At 34.6% G+C, this 19,108-nt stretch overlaps 2 protein-coding genes across 2 annotated transcripts in view; both read left to right on the top strand.

Moving 5' to 3' along the window:
• The window catches only part of LOC135834959 (mucin-2-like), a 46,887-nt gene extending 35,499 nt beyond the window's left edge, over positions 1-11,388 (top strand). Inside the window, exons 2-4 of the mRNA XM_065348966.1 lie at positions 272-336; positions 7,181-7,242; positions 7,322-11,388. Coding sequence (XP_065205038.1) covers positions 291-336; positions 7,181-7,242; positions 7,322-10,522 — 3,309 coding nt within the window. The 5' untranslated portion in view covers positions 272-290 and the 3' untranslated portion in view covers positions 10,523-11,388. The remainder of the gene's footprint in view (positions 1-271; positions 337-7,180; positions 7,243-7,321) is intronic.
• Positions 11,389-15,880: 4,492 nt separating this feature from the next.
• Positions 15,881-18,450, top strand: LOC135834958 (uncharacterized). The gene is made up of 5 exons (XM_065348965.1): positions 15,881-16,292; positions 16,504-16,659; positions 17,099-17,181; positions 17,266-17,424; positions 18,252-18,450. Exons 1-5 carry the CDS (start codon positions 16,289-16,291, stop codon positions 18,288-18,290), a joined length of 441 nt encoding a protein of 146 aa, XP_065205037.1. The 5' UTR covers positions 15,881-16,288; the 3' UTR covers positions 18,291-18,450.
• Positions 18,451-19,108: the final 658 nt, after the last annotated feature.

The raw sequence follows: 19,108 nt of genomic DNA, 5'->3' as shown, positions 1-19,108 counted from the left end.
CCCAACATGCTACACAGTTTTCCAACATCGAAAGAGTTGGAAAAAAAATGGGAAAAATTAACGTAAAAAAAACTCATTCGACAAGTTACAAAATACGTATTCGTTCTAACATTGTAAATAATGACCCGTTTAATTGCTTTGCGTGTTTTTCTAAACCAGGTTATAGTAATATCGTGCCTAAGTACCTATGTAGTATTCTTACATGTTGTAGTCGTCCATTTAAATAAGATGTGTTTTTTTATTTTTTTGTCTTTTTCTGTTCTTGTTACAGGTACACGAATGAGCTCATTATGAGAAATGTGATGGTCCGATGCATTTTTTCGGCTTTAAGCGTGGGTTAGTTTCACTTTTCATTTTATTTTTTTCACTTATATTATACGAGTACCTACACCTATACGTAATTTTTATCGCGATTCAATAATCTGATAAATGATACCGCCTACGACGACGACGAGCTTGTTTTTAAGCTTGTTAATGGACCTATTTGAAGCTAGTTTTCGTTTCTAAAAAAAGATACCTGTACCTACTTTGTCTAAATACTCATCTAGGCATACCTACTAACTATAAGGTACCGTTTTTAATGTCTACCGAGTAATAGACCTGCAATTTTCTACGACATATACCGTAAAACTTTACGACTGGAGGTATTTCTCTATTATTAACGGTACGGGTGTTTAAATATTGCTAAATATTTGATAAGACCAGATTACCCATTCTATAGTCTACGGTCTTCTTATTTATAAGGTGACGTAAAATTATAACAATTGCCGCGCGATAAAGATGACACTGGCTATTGTTTAGAATACCACATGCAAAAAATTACCCATTGAAATTAATCATCGTATCGTGTAGAAAGATTCCATTTTTTGTACCTTTAATTTCCACGTTATTAAACGAATTTCTTAATACTCCGTTATGTGACATGTGAATTTGTACACTTCCTAGAGAACACACTATTTTGTAGATAAGGTTATAGAACATATGTATAGAAATAAAAGATTATTATAATTAAAAAATGAAATCGTTGAGATGAAGTCATCAAAAGTAGTCCAGAAATTGCGGGAAATTCGAGATCAATGCGGAGGTAGGCTATATTTTGAAGAACAAAGCTTCGACGTATGTCCCATGTTTGAGGATTTTTTTTTAATGGGAAAAGGGAAATTGAACCGTGACATGTTTAGATCGAAAAAAACTTGTAATTTAGGTTTTAAAAACATTATCGAGAGTATTGTTTTTTTGAGCACAAAAACTCAGTAGGTATCTTCAGCATTCAGGAAAAATCTATTTATTTTGTTCTCGCACCACGAGTTGGTCAGAAGTCAGTGCATTTATTCTAATTGGCAGCGTCCTCTCCTCATCTTGAATAGAACAAACCAAAAAATTTCAAGGCACCCTTCAGGAAAATTTGAATAGCTCTGAAAAACACCTTGAACTTGTGATCATATTTTTTTGAAAAATATACGTAATACATATTTTTATATTTTTTAAATTAAGCAATTTCCAGTAAAACTAAAGAAAATCCCTTCAAAACTGGTATCAATGTATCACAACCAGCATCCGACATTTTCAGCAGGTCTGGAGTCTTCAGTGTAATTTTGATTTTTGTTTGATTTTTTCCGAAGATTTGAAAATTGAAGTAACTACTAACTGGTGTCTAACAAACAAGGCAACATGCAAACGCAGAATACACACAGAACTTTTGGAAGGACTTTTTTTTTAACATTTCAATTTTTATGAAGGGGACTAGGAGAAGGGGTGAAATTATTTCAAAGTTAGATTGCAGAAAAATATGTAGAATGCTGGCGACAAGTTCTTCTGTACCATTGACTTCACCACAGGATTTTGGCAGCTTGAATTTGATCTGGAGTCTTATAAATTTACTGCCTTTCAGGTAGAGGGGCAGGTGTATGAATTTACCAGGCTACCTTATGGTCTAAAAATTTCATCAGGTGAATTCGTACCCATGATTAACCAAGTAATTGAAAACGAAGATGGAATTACAAAATACGTCGATGATATAAAAATTTCAGGTACAAGTTTTGAAGAAACTATTAAAAGACTTGAAAAAGTTTTTTCATTACTGATTTATCATGAAAGTGCGTATTCCCACTCCTGCGTTGACGCATGAAAGCAGCTCTTTTATTGGCAATGCGAGAAGTATTGTTCCGTGCGTTTACGAGGACTGAAAAGTTACTTTTCGGTCCTAGGACTAAAATTAACTTGAAGTGAGCATGTGCGTACGGTGCTGAAAACGCGTTTTCATGATATCACATAATGAAAAATATCTTACAATGCAAGCACCGAGTGAGCATTTTATGCCTCGCAAATTTACGTCCCTCGCCTTCGGCTCAGTCCGTAAACATTCGCTCGCCATAAAAACGCTCACTTTTGGTGCTTGTATTGTAATACATATACTATTTTTTACCTGATTCAAGAGCACCTCTTAAAATTGAATCCTACAACGACACTATTCAAATCAGGGCTGCATACCAATATACAGTGGAGTCTCGATAACTCGAAGCTGAAGGGAGAAAGAGTTGACTTAGAGTTATCGGAGTTTTAAAGTTATCGGAGTTCGAGTAATGGAGGTTCGTTTTTGGTATACAGTGGAACCTTGATAACTCGAAATCCAAGGGGAATGGTCATTCATTCGAATTATAGAGGTTTTCGAGATAATCAGTTTCGAGTTATGCAGGTAAGATTTTGAGAGCATTCGAGTTATACAGGTCTTACAAAATGAATGAATTGAGAGATATGTAAGTGCATAAAAGATAGAAGTATGAGTTGAAATATTCGAGTTATAGAGGTAAACGCCAGACAACGTACGAGTTATAGAGGCTTTCTCACTATTTTCAGTAAAAGTTTAGCTTGGAGTTACAACTGAGATATGTAATGCATAAAAGATAAACGCAGAGTTCAACGGGTACCCGGATCCAAAAATTATCCGGGTCTACCCGGTTCCTTATCCGGGTAGAAAAATTCAAGAAAATGACGTCATTTTGAGCAGTTCATCTTTATATCGCTAGGATCACTATATAAAGATGAACTTTTTTCGTCACTTTGATTTGGCAACGTCGCATTTTTCATTGTTTTTCACTACCCGGTTCTGTATCCGGGTAACCAGGTTGCTTTCCAGGTTGAACCCGGAAACCCGGTTATCCGGGTACCCGTTGAACTCTGGATAAACGTATGAATTGAAAAATATTCGAGTTATTATGACTGGTTTGTGCAGTCAATTTCGACTTATCCGAGTAAAGTTAACATTGAGTGTTATGGAGATTTCAAGGGGAATGGAGGTTGGTTCGGCTAATAGAGGTTTTCGAGTTAAAGAGTTTCGAGTTATTGAGGTTTCACTGTATTTTGAGTTAGCAAAGTTTGAATTAGATGAATGTTTTTTTTTTACCATGGAATGAAATGGAAACACGTATTGTACCTGTGTATTTGAGTGAAACGCACATGTTTATTGACATAAATGTACATATAAGTACCTAACTCCAATGAGTTTGTAAAATAGGTTTGCATCAATGAGATTTGCATTTACAAGTTTTTTCAACAAGAAATTCGAGTTATAGAGGCAAAACATTATCAACATCAACTTACAGAGGTTTTTTCCATATTTTTCAAACATTTTACTTCGAGTTGTCAGAGGTTTTGGACTTTTTATTTCGAGTTAAAGAAGTGAATTTCACATTGAGTCTTATGGGGAGTTGAAGGGAAACAGACTTTGCTTCGAGTTACCAGAGTTTTTGAGTTAACGGAGTTTGAGATATCGAGACTCCACTGTAAATACCAAAATAGGCTACCAATACTAGCAATACGGACAAATTTTGAAAAAATTTACAAATACCGTTTTACCAATACCGATTAGCAGACAGATGAAGTACCAATTTACAAAATACTGATTAAGTTTTTGAAATGGTATTACATAATACCAATACCAAAATAATTTTTGTTGAAAAACTTGTAAGTGATAATTATGAACTTTGAACTCCCAAATCGAGGTGTTTAAATAGAAAAAAGTAATTTCCAAAAAAAAAAATTAGAAAAATTTCGTTAATTTGGGTGTAAAAACACACTTTTTAATTCAGGGTAGCTATTCCTCAAATTTCGGTAAGCGTGATAAGCCAGTTATGATGGTTAAGTTCCGCAAATAACGTGCGGTATTTTTTTTTACTATCACCGTACTATCACGCGTAACGTTGGACATGAACTGATGAGTAGCCACAAGTTTTCGGAATAATGGAATGGGCACTACTCGCACCGTCATAAACTATTTTCATATTTTTAAATTGAACTAACATTTTTAATCCGTATTTTGTATTTTCATCATTTGCTAATACTTTAGGTGCCATAGCAAAATTACATTTTAATCAAAATAGTTGAAAAATCGCAATTAAAACAAAATGAAGCAATAAAGAAACTTCATTTACCTACATCTCCAAGACTGCAACCATTAGTTTTTTAGCCTTTTTTTAGCTTAACTTTGGAGTTAACGTAAGTAAGTTACCGACATGTTAACGATCCATAACATGTGGTAACTGCGTTAGTTAACGGTTTTGAAACTCTCATAACTCGCTTATCACGCATACCGAAATTTCAGGAATAGCTACCCAGTATTATATTGGTACAATACCAATACCAATACCAATACCAGATACCCAAAAAAAATCAAAAAATAATAAAATACCAATACCAAAATGCATAATATGGTACCAACATTCTACAAGGAGAATACCAAAATACCAATACCATTTTGGGAACTGTATGCTAATCACCAATACCGGATACCAATACCGTTTATGTTTATCGGTATGCAACCCTGATTCAAATCAGTGGGTGTTTTCAGACCCAAGTATGGACCTGTGGTTGTGACAGGACGAGCAAGACCGTTGGACACACTGAAAATTGATCTAAGACAGCTAAGAATTCGATTCTTGACCACTTTGACGCACCCGATCATCACGTCAGATTTTAAAGTCTGCATAAAACCAAAAATATTGAAAATTTTCAAAGTTGGAGGAAATAAAAACGATTCCCCCAAGCAATATTCAAGCCACACGTTCCAATTTTGCCATTTTCAATAGTTTGGTTTTTTTTTTAAATTAAAATTGAGCCAGAAAAACACTTGAGGGGATTTTTGGGCTGACTGAGGTACCTTGAAATCAGTGGAAGTCCAATTTTTTTGATGTTCCATTCACATTTTTACACGTGTCTTTGGGTAACATTTTAAAATTATGGACATAATCGAGATCTGGTTGGAAGCTCTCTTATCTTATAGAAAATCGTAACATTTGGTTTTGGGAGCTCGATTTTGGGCAAGGGGCAGTTTTTCTTGCTGAATGAAGAGGTAACCAATTAATTCCAACATTTTTGAAAATAAATTGCAAAATATTAAATATTATTCATGCTTAACTTGGTCGTTTAAAATTCACTTACACGGCGGATTTTCCAAAATCAAATTTTCAGCAGCTCTAATCAAATTTCTTGTGCTTTGGAGAAGATTTAAAAACCACGAAGAAAAATAAAAATTCTACTGAGAACTTCGAATCGCGTAAAAATAGTTCAATTTGACTTCAAGAGGTCAATTTAAGGCTATAAAAAATTTTTACACGGTTTTTATGAGGTTTTTCAAACAGAAAAAAATTATCCATAGCTGTTTAAAAGTATAAAAATGAATTTGAGCAGCTAAAATTTCGGTTACGAGGGTTTTGGAAAATGGTCGAAGATGAATTTTTCGATTTAATTATTGTTTTCCTTAATTGATACGAGTATTTTAATGAAGAATCCACACATTGAATGAGAGGTTTCACTTTCAAAGATGTTTTATTAGAGACCCTCCGTGCAATTTAAGGACCATGAAAATTTTCAAATTGAAAATCCTGTTCAAGGAAGTGAACTTGAAATTGGATTGTATATTTTTTTCGAGGAGCCAGGAGAAAGAGTAAATATATAAAAAATAACGAAAAATAAAAAAAATAAACGCAATTTTTCAATTTTTGAGTCGATTGTTCAAAGTAATCAGAAAATTATTAAAATTATAATTAAGAATTTAAAAAATGAGTTGAAATGAATTTATTAAAAATTTTAGAAAAATAGCTACCTAAATCCAATTCGAAAAATATTCAAAATGAAGCAGTTTGTTAAAATTGTGAAAATTTTACAAAAAGTCGACAGAAGTTTTTTAAAATTAACAGCAAATTAACAAAGTCAATAAAAAGTCGTGGAAAAAACACAAAAAAAAGCAGAACACGTGCATCAAAACTTAAACCATATAGAACTGAATTATTCAAAATTTCCAAAAAATAAATAAAATAGATAAACACCCCCCCCCCTAAAAAAAATTCCAGAAATGTATGCATGATTTATTGGAAAAGGTAATGTAAAAATCATTGGAAATGAAGTCCACATTCTTTAAAGTATCGCGAAAATTGTTCAAAAAACAACCAAATTTTCCAAAATTGGCAGTAAGTACCTAAGTAACCTAAATTACCAAAATTTGGTTCAAAAATAGTTAACAATGACCAAAATGGCAGAATAATACGAAAAATTGATAAAATACAGCAAAAATTACACAAAACTGCCATAAAATTAAAATTTGTGCAATAGGAAGGAGTTGGAAATATCAAAGAAAAGTCCATGAATAATCGAAATTCAAAGTTCGTAAATAGGATAGTTGAAACACGAAAGTGAAGCAGAAAATCTTTCAAATCAACTACGAATTGTTGCTGAGATCGCACAAAATCTTGACAAAATTTCTCGAAAATACATGTCAAAAAAATAAATAAAATTTACATGAAGAAAATAGCTGAAAATTAACAAAATGTTTTTTCAAATTTAATGGATTTTTCACGATTGCCATATTTTGCTCAAAAAGTCGTACGTAGTTTAAAAAAAATTTTCGGCCAATATTATTTTCGAAAAAATGATAAAAATTGCGAAAACGGCTAAAATATTACCGAATATAATATGTATATACGTTTAAAAATCTCCAAATGTATGCCTAATCATCACAGGTTCCCATTAAAAGTATTTTTGAGACCATTATCAAAATCTTTTGTTAATAAGAAAGAAACTTTTTCTGCAGAAGTGATCAGTAATATTATGAGAAATCTCGATACATAATTTAGATTTGTTTCAAAAAATCAAAACAACTTTACTAATGAACCGATTTATTTCGCAGGTATTTGTATAGTTGGAATCCTAGGACAAGAAATCCATCGATACCAGCAATGGGATCAACAGGTAACCACCTTCGTCCTTCACCTCATACTTTTTAAACTTTTCGAACACTGTTTTCTAATCATCCTCTTACGATTCGCAGGTACTAGCCGACGAATGGAAACCGTTCGTGCCAGGCTTTCCACCCCGTCAAGTAGAAAGCTTCCCTCAGCGGACCGATTCTAGTCGCCAATTCTTCGGTAAAGTTCCCGAACCGGTACAAGTCGTCCCCGTACAGCAAAACTTATACAAGAAATCGTTCCAAACAGCCGCATCGGCCAATACCATCGAGCCATTCGTCGTGCCACCAATTCTAGGCTCGTTCAATACATTCGGCTTGCAGACAATCCAAGCCCGAAATCCTCATCTGGATAAGAACATCAAAGATAACCAATTCCTGGACCAAGGCACACATCTGCATCCTAAATACTTCCCTCAAAACGCCCAGCAACAACAGCAACAGCAGCAGCAGCAATTGCAACAACAACAACCTCAACGTTTCCCGCCGGTATTTCTTCAGCCACAACATCAACACCAGCAGTATCTGCCTCAACAGCAGCATTACCCTACACCTTACCGGTTGGAAAATGTACCCAAGCCTCAGTCTCTGATACAGGCGCCTTCGAAGACTATCCAAACTTCGGTGCAAATCTTCCCTCCAAATCCACCCAATCCCTACCAACCGAATAACTATTTCTTGGGATCGCCTCAGAAACAAGAAAGCTACGAAGATGAAGAAGCCTTTTCGCGCAAACAGCAACAACCTTTGCCCAGACCTAATGACTTTTTGCTCAATACCAATAATATAGCTACTATTTACGGTCACAGGGATCCGTCGTTGAACATACCTCCTCCAGCATTGAAACCGACACCTTTCATAAGAAACGAACAAATCCAAGATCACTTCTTCTACGAAGGTGGCTTGAAACCAGCTCCTCAAAGATACGAACCATTAAACGGATTCAACAAACGCCCTTACGAACCGCAGCAACAACAAATCAAACACCACGAATTGAAAAAACCTCACGAAGATAACCCCAGTAAACAAGTCTTCGAACAGTTGTCGCAATTCAGCAGACCGTTCTCCCTACCCAGAGAACCTGCCCGAGAACCAGTCACCGAGCATTCAAGACCCAAACCAGACCAAGGTATCGACGAGTTGGGTCAAAATTACGACATTCCAGTCGAGCACTACAAGAAGGAAAAACCCAAACCTAGTCATTTACCTCATAAGCCGGCTTTCGACCGTATTCCACCATCAGCCAGTTTCCAAGAAGTCAGCACCGCTACTAATCTATTAGACTACGAGCCTGGTAAACTGCAATCGATCAAATCGGTCACTTATTTGCCACAACGTGACGTCATTCAGTTCAACGAAGAAGACGTTGCAGGAGGCGTTAAACAATACCAGAATAACGAGAAATACAACTCGTTTACCAGAACTCCGTTTTTACCCACTCCGACCGAATCTGAAGACGAACACAGCTTCGGAGCTTTCCAAAAAATAACCACTCCTCCTCAAAAGCTCACCACCTCAGCTTTGCCCAAGAATCACAAATACTTCAGTATTCAACACACCAGCAATCGCAATCGTTACCCTCAACAAGTTAATTACAACCCAGAACCACCCAAATACTTCACCTCCACCGAATCTGCAGAACAAATCGTATACGAAGATAAACAGAAATATGCCCCAGTAACTACTCAGAAACCAGTCGATTACGAAATCGAGCAACAATACGAAACTACGACCAGAAAAGCTGGTACTCGTCGTCGTAAGCCATCCAAGGGAAACAAGAATAAAGACCAAGTACGATACAAAACATCCCAACCAGAAGTCTCAACCACAAGCAGCACCATCAACAATGAGTACTACGCTTCCAATGATATTCCCTCAACTGAGGCCTCAATCCAATATACCACAAAGAAGAAGGCAACCAAACATACGACAGCCAAACCCGAAGATGACTACCCCAATTACCCTCAATACGTGAAACAACAAGAAAACTACCCCAATTACCCAGCCAAACAACAAGAAAACTATCCCAATTACCCAGCCAAGCAACAAGACAACTATCCCAATTACCCAGCCAAGCAACAAGAAAACTATCCCAATTACCCAGCCAAACAACAAGACAACTATCCCAATTACCCTAAAGAATTCCTGCAGCAAAGTGGTCTGCTGCAGAGTAACTACGACTCGTCCAACTCGGGATCAGATTACTTCAATTCTGAGAAACAAGAAGAAAAAGAAAACTATCCCCAAACTGTGACCTCATCGCAATCGACAACAACCACTACAACTCCAGAATCGACGACATCTTCGCTTAAGACCCGAATCAAGAACAAATACTCCAATTCGACCAGACCCAGATTCAGTATCAAGGATTACAAGCGAACTACCGCAGCTTCCACTCAGAGTACACCAACTTCGACGACTGAAAGTCTCGAAGAACCAGCTGATACGGAGAAGAAACCCATACGTAAGGTGACTTTCGCCTCACGATCGAAAAACAAAACTGAGTCAGCCAAATCGGCGGAAGAATCTACGTCGGAATCGTTGAGGAAATACAAACCAAGAACTAGACCATCGAAATACCGCACAACGACCACAACGTTGGCCCCAGACACCACAACCGAACGTGTCAATACTTTCAAACCATCGACTTCGAATAGAGTAAAGACCAGCACGAGTAAATACTACAATCGTTTCAGGACGACGACAGAAATCACCGGTAACGATGCCGAAGAACCATCGGCAGCGTCTTCCGATAAGAAACCAGTACGAACGATGCTGTTCTCAGCCAAACGATCGTCCGTACTGAAAACCAAGTCAACTACGACGCCGAAAGCTGAAGAATCGCAAGATGAGAGCGTCGACGAGGCTGAAGATTCGCCAGCCCCTATCGTGAAAAAGAACACCATTAGTCAATTTAAACCAAATACTAAACTCGATAAGGCTGACGACGCTTCGCAAACTAATATAATGACTAGTTCGGAAGAACAAAACGAGAAGAAAGAGATCGCTGCCGCCGCTGAAACAGCTAAAAAAGCAGCTCAGGCTGATGCAGAAATAGACATAACTACGTCATCGGAAGAAGAATCTGATGATTTTTCATCCGAAGTGGCAGATCCCAAAGAGAACGAAGTCACTACTCCATCGAGTCTATCGATCGTAGCCGATGATCGAATGGATGACGCCGATAGAGTATCGAAAGTATCGTCGTTGACCAGTCTGGACGAATCGGACTTGCCGATATCGTTTTTCCAAAAATGGCCGACAAACGGTAATCAAAAACAGTGATCACAATTTCCCCCGAGTCATTTTATATTAATTAATTAATATTCGTAAGGTTTCATAATGTATCTCTCATAGATTGTATTATGTATTTCTATGTACTATTTTTCTTCTTTTTTGTTTTTGCATTTCCGTACTTAACCAAACCTCTCAATAAATACGAGCCCAACAAACTATACCTAAGTAAACATTACGCAATTGTAGACAGATACTTCGATCGTCACGGATATATTTATCGAGTTACCAACGAAATCATTCGCTATTTCGAAAACCCACATTGTTCGAATCATTGAATAAACAGAAGATACGTCTGCTGATTAAATCGATTCAAAAAGCGGAAAATTACGCCAATCACGTTAATTCTTCAGTATAGTTACAGGTCAATAGATGCGTCGTCGTGCTGATGGCGATGGATGGCGCTAGGAGCTTCTTTTATAACGCTATTGTATAAGTTAGCCGATAGGTATCTGTGAACAATCCGAGACCGCAGAAAATAGTTCACATTTTTGGCCATTTTCTGAAAAATTATAGGGGTAAATCCGTGTTTGCAGCTTATTGGCTAACGTAATAATTATATTCATTCTTATAATGCGAAATTGGGAACCATTAACGAGACAAATGAATGTTCAAAAAAAAAAAAAAAAATGCAAAGAATCATATATTTTGTTTGGTCTAGAAAAATTATCAACTTGAATAAAAATTTCAAAGAAAAAAATTACGTTGAGTTACCTCTCGTTCATTTGTCTCGTAATGGAATTTGGTTTATATTCCCTTTCCACAAAATAATATTATAATACGAGTAGAATTATTATTCTATTAAATTTTTATACGTAATTTATTTTTTAAAAAAGACTGTAAATATTTGTATAAAAATTACATTTTATATATTTTCTATTTATTTACTATTTTTGTTGTGAATATTTCGCAAATAATTATAATATTGTCTAATGTAAGTATGTATCATACCTTTCTTTTTCTTTTTCATACATGAACATGTACCTATTTATGAATAAATATTTTATATGTACTTTGGTACCAATTCCTTCTCATAAATTTTCTCAAAATGATACATTTTGGCTGCAGAATTTTCCTAAATATTTTTCGATTGATTTGAACTCGTATTCGAAGAAATCAAAATTTTCAAGAAAAATTGATCTGTTTTTGCTGAAGGGGCGATGAGCGCTCCAAATTGATATCAGATTTGGACCTGGCAATCTCGAATTAGTAGGAAAATATTTTTTGGAAAATTTAAAAAATCGCGAAAAATGCCAAAAGGTTGGTCGATAGTCGGAGAGTCCGCTCAAGGATTTATTGCACCCCCCCCCCCGGTCGATCCTCCGGGACAACTTTTTTCTTACGGAGGGAGTTCTAAGGAACATTTCTAGCACTTGTACACAAAAAAAAGTGGCCCTACTTACAAAATGGCGGCCATTTTGATTGATAGGTCAGCCGAAATCGCAGATTTTGCGTTCCAACATAGGACTTGCACGAAATTTTTCAAACCGTACAAAGGTAGATCGAAATATCAGGCAAAAATTTATCACCTGTCAAAATTTCAAGTGCTAAAGTGCGTTTTTCGATTTTTGGTGAATTTTTGAAAATCAAATTTAGGTCAAAAATTTGAAATTTCATCAAACGGAGATAGAAAATTGAAATTTATTCTGCAAACTAATTTCAATAGGTACGCTACGAAGTCGACTGCTGGTGGATTTCAAGTCGTTTTGGAGCCTCCAGCGACTTTTTGAAAGGTCGTATCGGCTTTTTTTGGAAAATTGAAATTTTCAAAAAGTAGCTGGAAGCTTCAAAACCATTTGAATCCACCATGTAGTCGACTTCATATCGTATTGAAATTAGTTTGCGAGGCAAATTTCAGCTTGCCAACTCCATTTGGTAAAATGTTGCGGGAATTTCAAGTTTCAAATATCTACTGGAGGCTCCGGTAATTTTCAAAAAATCGCTAGAGGCTCCAAAACGAGTTGAAATCCCCTTGCAGCTGACTTCGTAGCGTATTGAAATTAGTTTGCAGAGTAAATTTCGGCTATCTAACTCCATTTGATGAAATTTTGTGGGAATTTCGAGTTCCAAAAATCTGCTGGAGGCTCCAGAACTGCTCAAAATTGTTTGAAACAGTTTCCAATCGATTTGATGTGTCGAAAATAGGGTACAATACTAAATTTCAGCTTTCTTGGTCAATTTGGTAAAATTTTGATTTTTCCCTCATATTTGACCTATGCAGGCCTGGAGAAAATATATTTTGACCCAATTTCTAGGGACGACTGTATAAATAGAGGTTTTTTGAGAAGAAGAGGGGGTTGGATAGAACATTTTCCGGCTGATGTTTGGAATAAATACCAATTTTGCGGATAGATAACTCAAGCATCATGCGAGTATTCATATGACTTATCAATATTTTCATTTTCTGTTTTGAATTTTTGGGAGTTCAAATGTGGTTTTTTTAATTTTAAAACAAGAGGCAAATTGGCCAATGGCTTCGCCCGGGACAAAGTTTTTGAAGATTTGTATTTTGAGAGAACTAAATTGGATGTTTTTTTAAGCAAGGAGTCTATGTTTCGGCTTTTAAAATTTTAGAATTCAAAAGATTCCTTTTCAGGATGTTAATTTTGAAAAAGAAAAGAAAACAGGCTCAAGTGAGGGCAAAAGCTCTCGAAAATTTGTATTTCAAGAGGCATAAAAATGATACTATTTACGCGAGAAATTTATTTTTTCACTTTGAAGCTTTAAAAAATAAGAATATATTTTTTCAGAAATTTTAATGTTTGAAAAGAAAAAAAAACAAGCCCGAGCGAATCGAGGGCAAAATATTTTGAAAATTTGTGTTTTTAGAAGTAAGTAAAAAAACAGGCTTTTTTCATAACAGGGCCTTCTTTTTCCAGGTCCTCCAGAAAGCGCGGATTCGAAGCAAACTGCCCCCTTTCGCCCCCCTCACTCGACGGCCTTGAAGTTGAGCGAAAAATTATTTCCAAATTTTGCATTTTTATATTATTTCCAGACTAATTTGAAGTCGCTGAGCACAAAACTCACGTTCAAATTTTGTTCCGATGCGTTCGTTTTCGAGAAAATGAAAATTTTTATTGAAAAATTCGTGAACTTTCATTTTGACTTACGTAAGGAACGACTAGCGCTCCAAATTTACACCGGATTCAACTTCGAAACAATAAATTAAAGAAAATTACCAAAAAAATTATGTAATTTTAGTAGGTATATAATTTGATACAATTTAGCCTTTGCAACAAAAAAAAAAATCTTCAAAACGTCTTCTACCTACATACACACAAAAATTAGTAAAACGTAATGAAATTTCAATAACATTTTACAAAAATGCTCGAAAAGAGCTGAAATTGCGTTCAAATGACGCAGAAACACTCAAAGAAGCATTGAAATACTAAAATTAGCACAGAGTAATAAATTTTAACAAATTTTTCAAAAAATGCACTAAGAGAAGCGTTGAAAAGGTGTTGAAATGATATAAAAACACATTTACATAAAAGCATTCAAAATTTTGTAAATTATGTAGGTAGTTGAAAATGAATAAATTTGAAAATATTATCAAAAATGCACAAAAGTGTTAAAATTGCGTTAAAATAAATTTAAAAAAATTAAAATTAAAAAAAAACCATCGGAAATAGTGAAAATTACCAAAAATATTGATTTTGAGGCTCATATTGTATTTTTCGTGATTTCAATGTTACAGGATCCAAATAGTTTACGCTGGCACAAGAAGTCGAGAAATAGTCTTCAAACATTAAAAATTTGTAAAATTTTCTCCAAATACCAAAACTTTGTTCGTTCTTTTGAGCGACTGATTTTTAATAATCAAGCTATGCAAAGATTTGATTAAACCAGACTTTTTAGACAAAAAAACACCCCCTTGCCACGTTCCTCCTCAGAATAAATGAAGGGAAATTTTCGCACATAAAAGTGCACTGAAATAGAAAAAGGTTGCTTCACATATCGATTTTCATAAGATGCGAGAACTGGATGCACAAAGTTCGAAATTCAGAATCATTTTTGAAAAATTTAACCCTTCTCCCAACTCAATAAAAATTCCAACTCAGCTCCCCAAAAATCCTACAAAAGATTTTGTATCATACCACATGAGTAGAGCATGTTTTCAATGACCCTACTTTTGAATTGTTTTGATTCAGACCTAACAAAAAAGTCCTGCTCTAAATCGAGCAGAGGTTTAAATTTTTGGAAAGAAAACTACATAATATAATAATTATTATCATACATAAAACCAAAATGTCATTCGTTCTTAAGACTGCGTGAAAAAATGCATTTTGTAGAAAGGAAACGCTATACAAATTCATATACTGGAGTGACACACAAATAGTATGTCTGCTTTTTGAAGGCATATGCTAGGAAACCATTCATTTAGATACTTAGCAATTTTTTCAAAATTACACTGCAGCTGAAATACTTTCTAAAGCTGAGGATGTGAATTTTTTTGCTCAAGAAATAGAAAATTCAAATTCTCATCAAATAAGTAATAAAAGATGAAATATTTTCAAAACCCTTACGTTCTCGAGTGAAATTTCGTTATTCTTCATTTTAATCAATTATTATACATACGTCGTACAGATCATTGAATTTCAACACGTCACAATAAAAAGGACATAACTGCAAAAATTTCGCGTTTTCCAAAAACCGTTTTGAAGTTTTGGTTCAATTTTACGCCATGATAGAGGGAACTTTTTACCATCGGAGTTTATTGCTACCGAAAGAGTGACTATTCCACCAACTACGAGTAAATTCAACGTTGCCAACTCCCGAACACGCAGGAGGTATGTACATATTTAGACCACAGCGCTCGCAATGAAGAAAGTTAATGTCCTTTTTACTGTGAAAATTTCTGCAAGACATTTCAAACAGCTACATATCAGATTTTTTTTTTGTTTTTTAAATGAAAGTTCACACTTGAGTAGATCTTTTCATAGCAATCTTCAGGTACGTTGAAAAAGCAATATTTCCCATAAAAATTTTGTTTCAAGATTGTAACACTTAAAAAAATTCTATCATGCAAAAAAATCATTTCTACTTATTCAAAAGATACTTTTAATCTTCGCATATTAACGATCACTACTTACATGACAAAAATAAAGTAAACCTAACAAAACTGTTCAGTGTATTCATAAGTCAATTCGAAAAAACGTTTATGGACTTTGTTATCAACAAAATTGGAATAAGCGAGAGAACATCTGCCAGAAATTTTACGTTTTTTTTCCACTGATGTTCTTTCAAATCGCTATAGCTCGGGAAGTTTGAAACTTCGTAGAGAGGTAGGTGTGGTCTCACATTCAGAAGAGATGACGTAGATTTTGAATATGCGGTCGCCATAAAAAGGACATATGGCGACATATGCCCCTCTTACCACGACGCGTTCATTTGTTTTCTTTCTGCTAGCAACGTCCAAATACGAGTGAGCACACAAACACACATTCTCCCAATTTAGACTACCTAAACGATACCGGGTGTTTACGTTTACAATTCACATATGTATTTTCATATAATGGCACCAAAGGTCTATTTCGTTTATCATACTCTCCGATTCGCACAAATCAGTATAATTACATAAGGTGTATACAACACAGCATCTTGAAAATTTGCTCAGTTGTTTTTGCACAACGCATCAACGGTTATTCCTTATCGTAGACATTTTATCATTATTGTGTTCATTTCAACTTCTTGACCACTTTTGAACTGTAAATTTTATGACCAGTGATAATACTGATTTCATCTGTACTTTTCGAAATGGGTAAGTATTGTGATGCTTTTGATTGGTTCTTTTTTTAAATTTCAGTTTGAATTTATAGATCTACTTCCGCTTTCACGAATACCTAAATATAGCTGATAAAAAGCGTGACGTGTGACGTTTCATTTATCTCTGAATCTTTGATTCAATTTTAAAAAAAAATTATAATACCCATTAGTAATTATTCCAATTTTTATTTTCGTTTTATTTCCAGAGTATTTGGAAAATCTTGTCCCCTGCAATAAAAGCGCTCTAAGACCATGTGGAAATATTGCAGCGTGTATAAAACATCCAACAATGAGAGCATATTGCGTATGCACTCATACCGGAGCACCAATGTATAAAGACACCAGATGTACTCTAAATCTAGGTAAAAAGTAACAAATTATTTCATTCATTGCTGGATTACCTAATTTCATTTGATCATAGTGGAAATAGAAAAAATGAATTTCAAGATGCTCAGCTGCTTAAACCTTTCTGCACGTTTCAAGTTTTTTTTCAGAACCCTCCAAGATATGTACAGATTGAAATTAAAATTTTGAAAGTTTAGGGGGGAGGAGGCGAACATATCAAGAGTTTTATTCAATAGGGGTGAGGCAAGGCCATTTCCTCAAATATTACAAAATTGAACTCGATTCCGCGAATTCACTGTCATTCTTTTTTGGTCACCATTTAGGTCCCTCAAATTGAGTTTTCACTAGAGAACATGAATTCAATTTTATTCATTAAAGTTGAGTTTATTCCTTTATTTCTAATTAAGTCACATAAATAATGCTTCGATTGTATCTCGTAAAATTAATGTCCTGCAGTGAATACAGATCAGTTAAACAATGAAAGCTTCGTTGATTCGAATATAACCCACATTTATATTCCAAATTTGGCTTCTGAAAATGTAAGTAGTTGAATAATCAATTTAATTTGGATAAACTTATTATTCCAGTAGATAATTGATCAGATTGTTTCATTGTTCGTTTAGATTACCGAAGTGGCACAGTCTTCAAATGTTCTAACCGAAAACTGGTTCATTACTTTTGCAATTGTTTTAATCATCATAGCAATATGCATTTTTTTGATCAGAAAGTGTTACTGTGGCTTCCATAAGCGTCAACCCAAAAACACAACGTTGAAAAATAAGGTGATTGAGTGAAGACATTTTTCTCACCACGGAACTTTTCGAACTCACGCTCTCCAAGTTGAGCAGAACCGAACAGCATGTTCAAAAATCCTCGTAATCAAAATTTCAGGCGCTCAAAAGTTCATTTTTATATCTTTGGTGAATTTTTGAAAATTTAAAATATTTTTAAAAAGGAAGGTTTTGAATCATTTTCAAAAAATATAAACTTTTAGAATAAAAGTGAAGTAATGCGAATAATTTCTTCAATTCAGCTTCTCAACATCAACAACTACTCATTTTTAGCCATTCTGGAGCCTCCTGAGATTTTTTAAATTTTCTCCAGAAATTTGAACACTCGTTGAAGGCTCCAAAAAGATCAAATTGAGATTATTTTTGAGTCAAGAGATGGTGTAGACACACCAGAAAATACATTACCGAATTTCTGGAGAAAATTAAAAAATTGCTGGAGGGTCTAGAACGACCTAATATTAGTAGTTGTGTCACTTAATTCATTCAAAAAAATGTATACGTAATATATAATTGCACGTAAACAGACAAGCATAAAAAGTTTGAAAAAAATGAATTTCTAAAATTTTTAATAAATTTTTTCAAAGTACAAAAATGAGTTTCAATAGTAGGTACTTATCTGAAATTTTGGTAACAAGAGTTTTAGAACATTCTTTTTCAATCTAATTTGATTTCATTAAAATCGGAGAGTATGACTTCAAAAAGTTCCCTTATCAGCTCATTTTCTAGAATTTGATAGCTCTTAACATCCTTGTAATTTATCATTAAAAAATTCTTGCAGAGATAACATCACCTAACTTATTCTTTCAAATTATTTACAGACTTTGTTGGGTAAAAATAAATCAGGAATTCCAATATGAGAGTGATATTCAAAGGCATGAAAATATTTCAATTAGATATTAAGTGCTGTATATATTGTAAGATTAATTAGTAATTACTAATGTTATAGGTTATAGTTTTGTTCTGATGAAAATAACTAAGTACCTTCAATAATCTTATTAAATGACGTTAAATTTTTTATTTAGCGTAGATACGAAAAATATTCACATTCGATAGGTTTTTATTGAATTCTTGAGCATTGAAATTCTATCAGGCTATACATTATTCGAGCAAGAATAATAATCGAGACTGACTCTAATATACACTCAGTGACATTGCATGCAAGACACATGTCCAATACATTCACAAACAAAATAGTCCCGCCTCCGAACCATGTCGATTTTGGAATATCGTGACGTACGCAATTCAATAATGACGGAAATGATACGTCAACGAAATTTTGAAGATTGGCGAGAGCACGTAGAAAACATGGAAAATGAACAAGAATTTCCCAACACTCAAGAGGATGTATATGGGAAACCACCACTGTACCAGTAAATAACATCACTGAAACTCTCGTTACGAAACCTAAAGTTTTCAAACCTGAGAAAGTCATCAGAAAGGCATTCAACAAAATGCAAAATGATCCACGTTTATGGTCAGATTCAGCCGAAGACCAAAATCTAGGTGAACTTTTGACCTCCAAAATTAACGATCTACGTTTACGTAAAAAACAAAAATGTATAGGTGTTATAGGACCAATGGGTGTATTACGAGAACGGATGCTAGAGCAACAAATTAAAGACTTCCTCACAGATCATCAAAATACAGAGGATGAAAACGAAGATGAGGAAGTTGA

The sequence above is a fragment of the Planococcus citri genome, chromosome 2, assembly GCF_950023065.1.
Source record: "Planococcus citri chromosome 2, ihPlaCitr1.1, whole genome shotgun sequence".
Lineage (NCBI taxonomy): Eukaryota > Metazoa > Arthropoda > Insecta > Hemiptera > Pseudococcidae > Planococcus > Planococcus citri.
Note: the sequence above shows the minus strand (reverse complement) of the source record. Positions and strands in the feature narration are given on the sequence as shown.

What these genes read in the sequence shown, in the direction of transcription:
- LOC135834958 (XM_065348965.1), top strand. An exon ending in CAAATTTGGCTTCTGAAAAT is followed by an intron (nt 17,182 to 17,265) that starts GTAAGTAGTTGA and finishes TTGTTCGTTTAG; the next exon opens with ATTACCGAAGTGGCACAGTC. An exon ending in ACACAACGTTGAAAAATAAG is followed by an intron (nt 17,425 to 18,251) that starts GTGATTGAGTGA and finishes AATTATTTACAG; the next exon opens with ACTTTGTTGGGTAAAAATAA.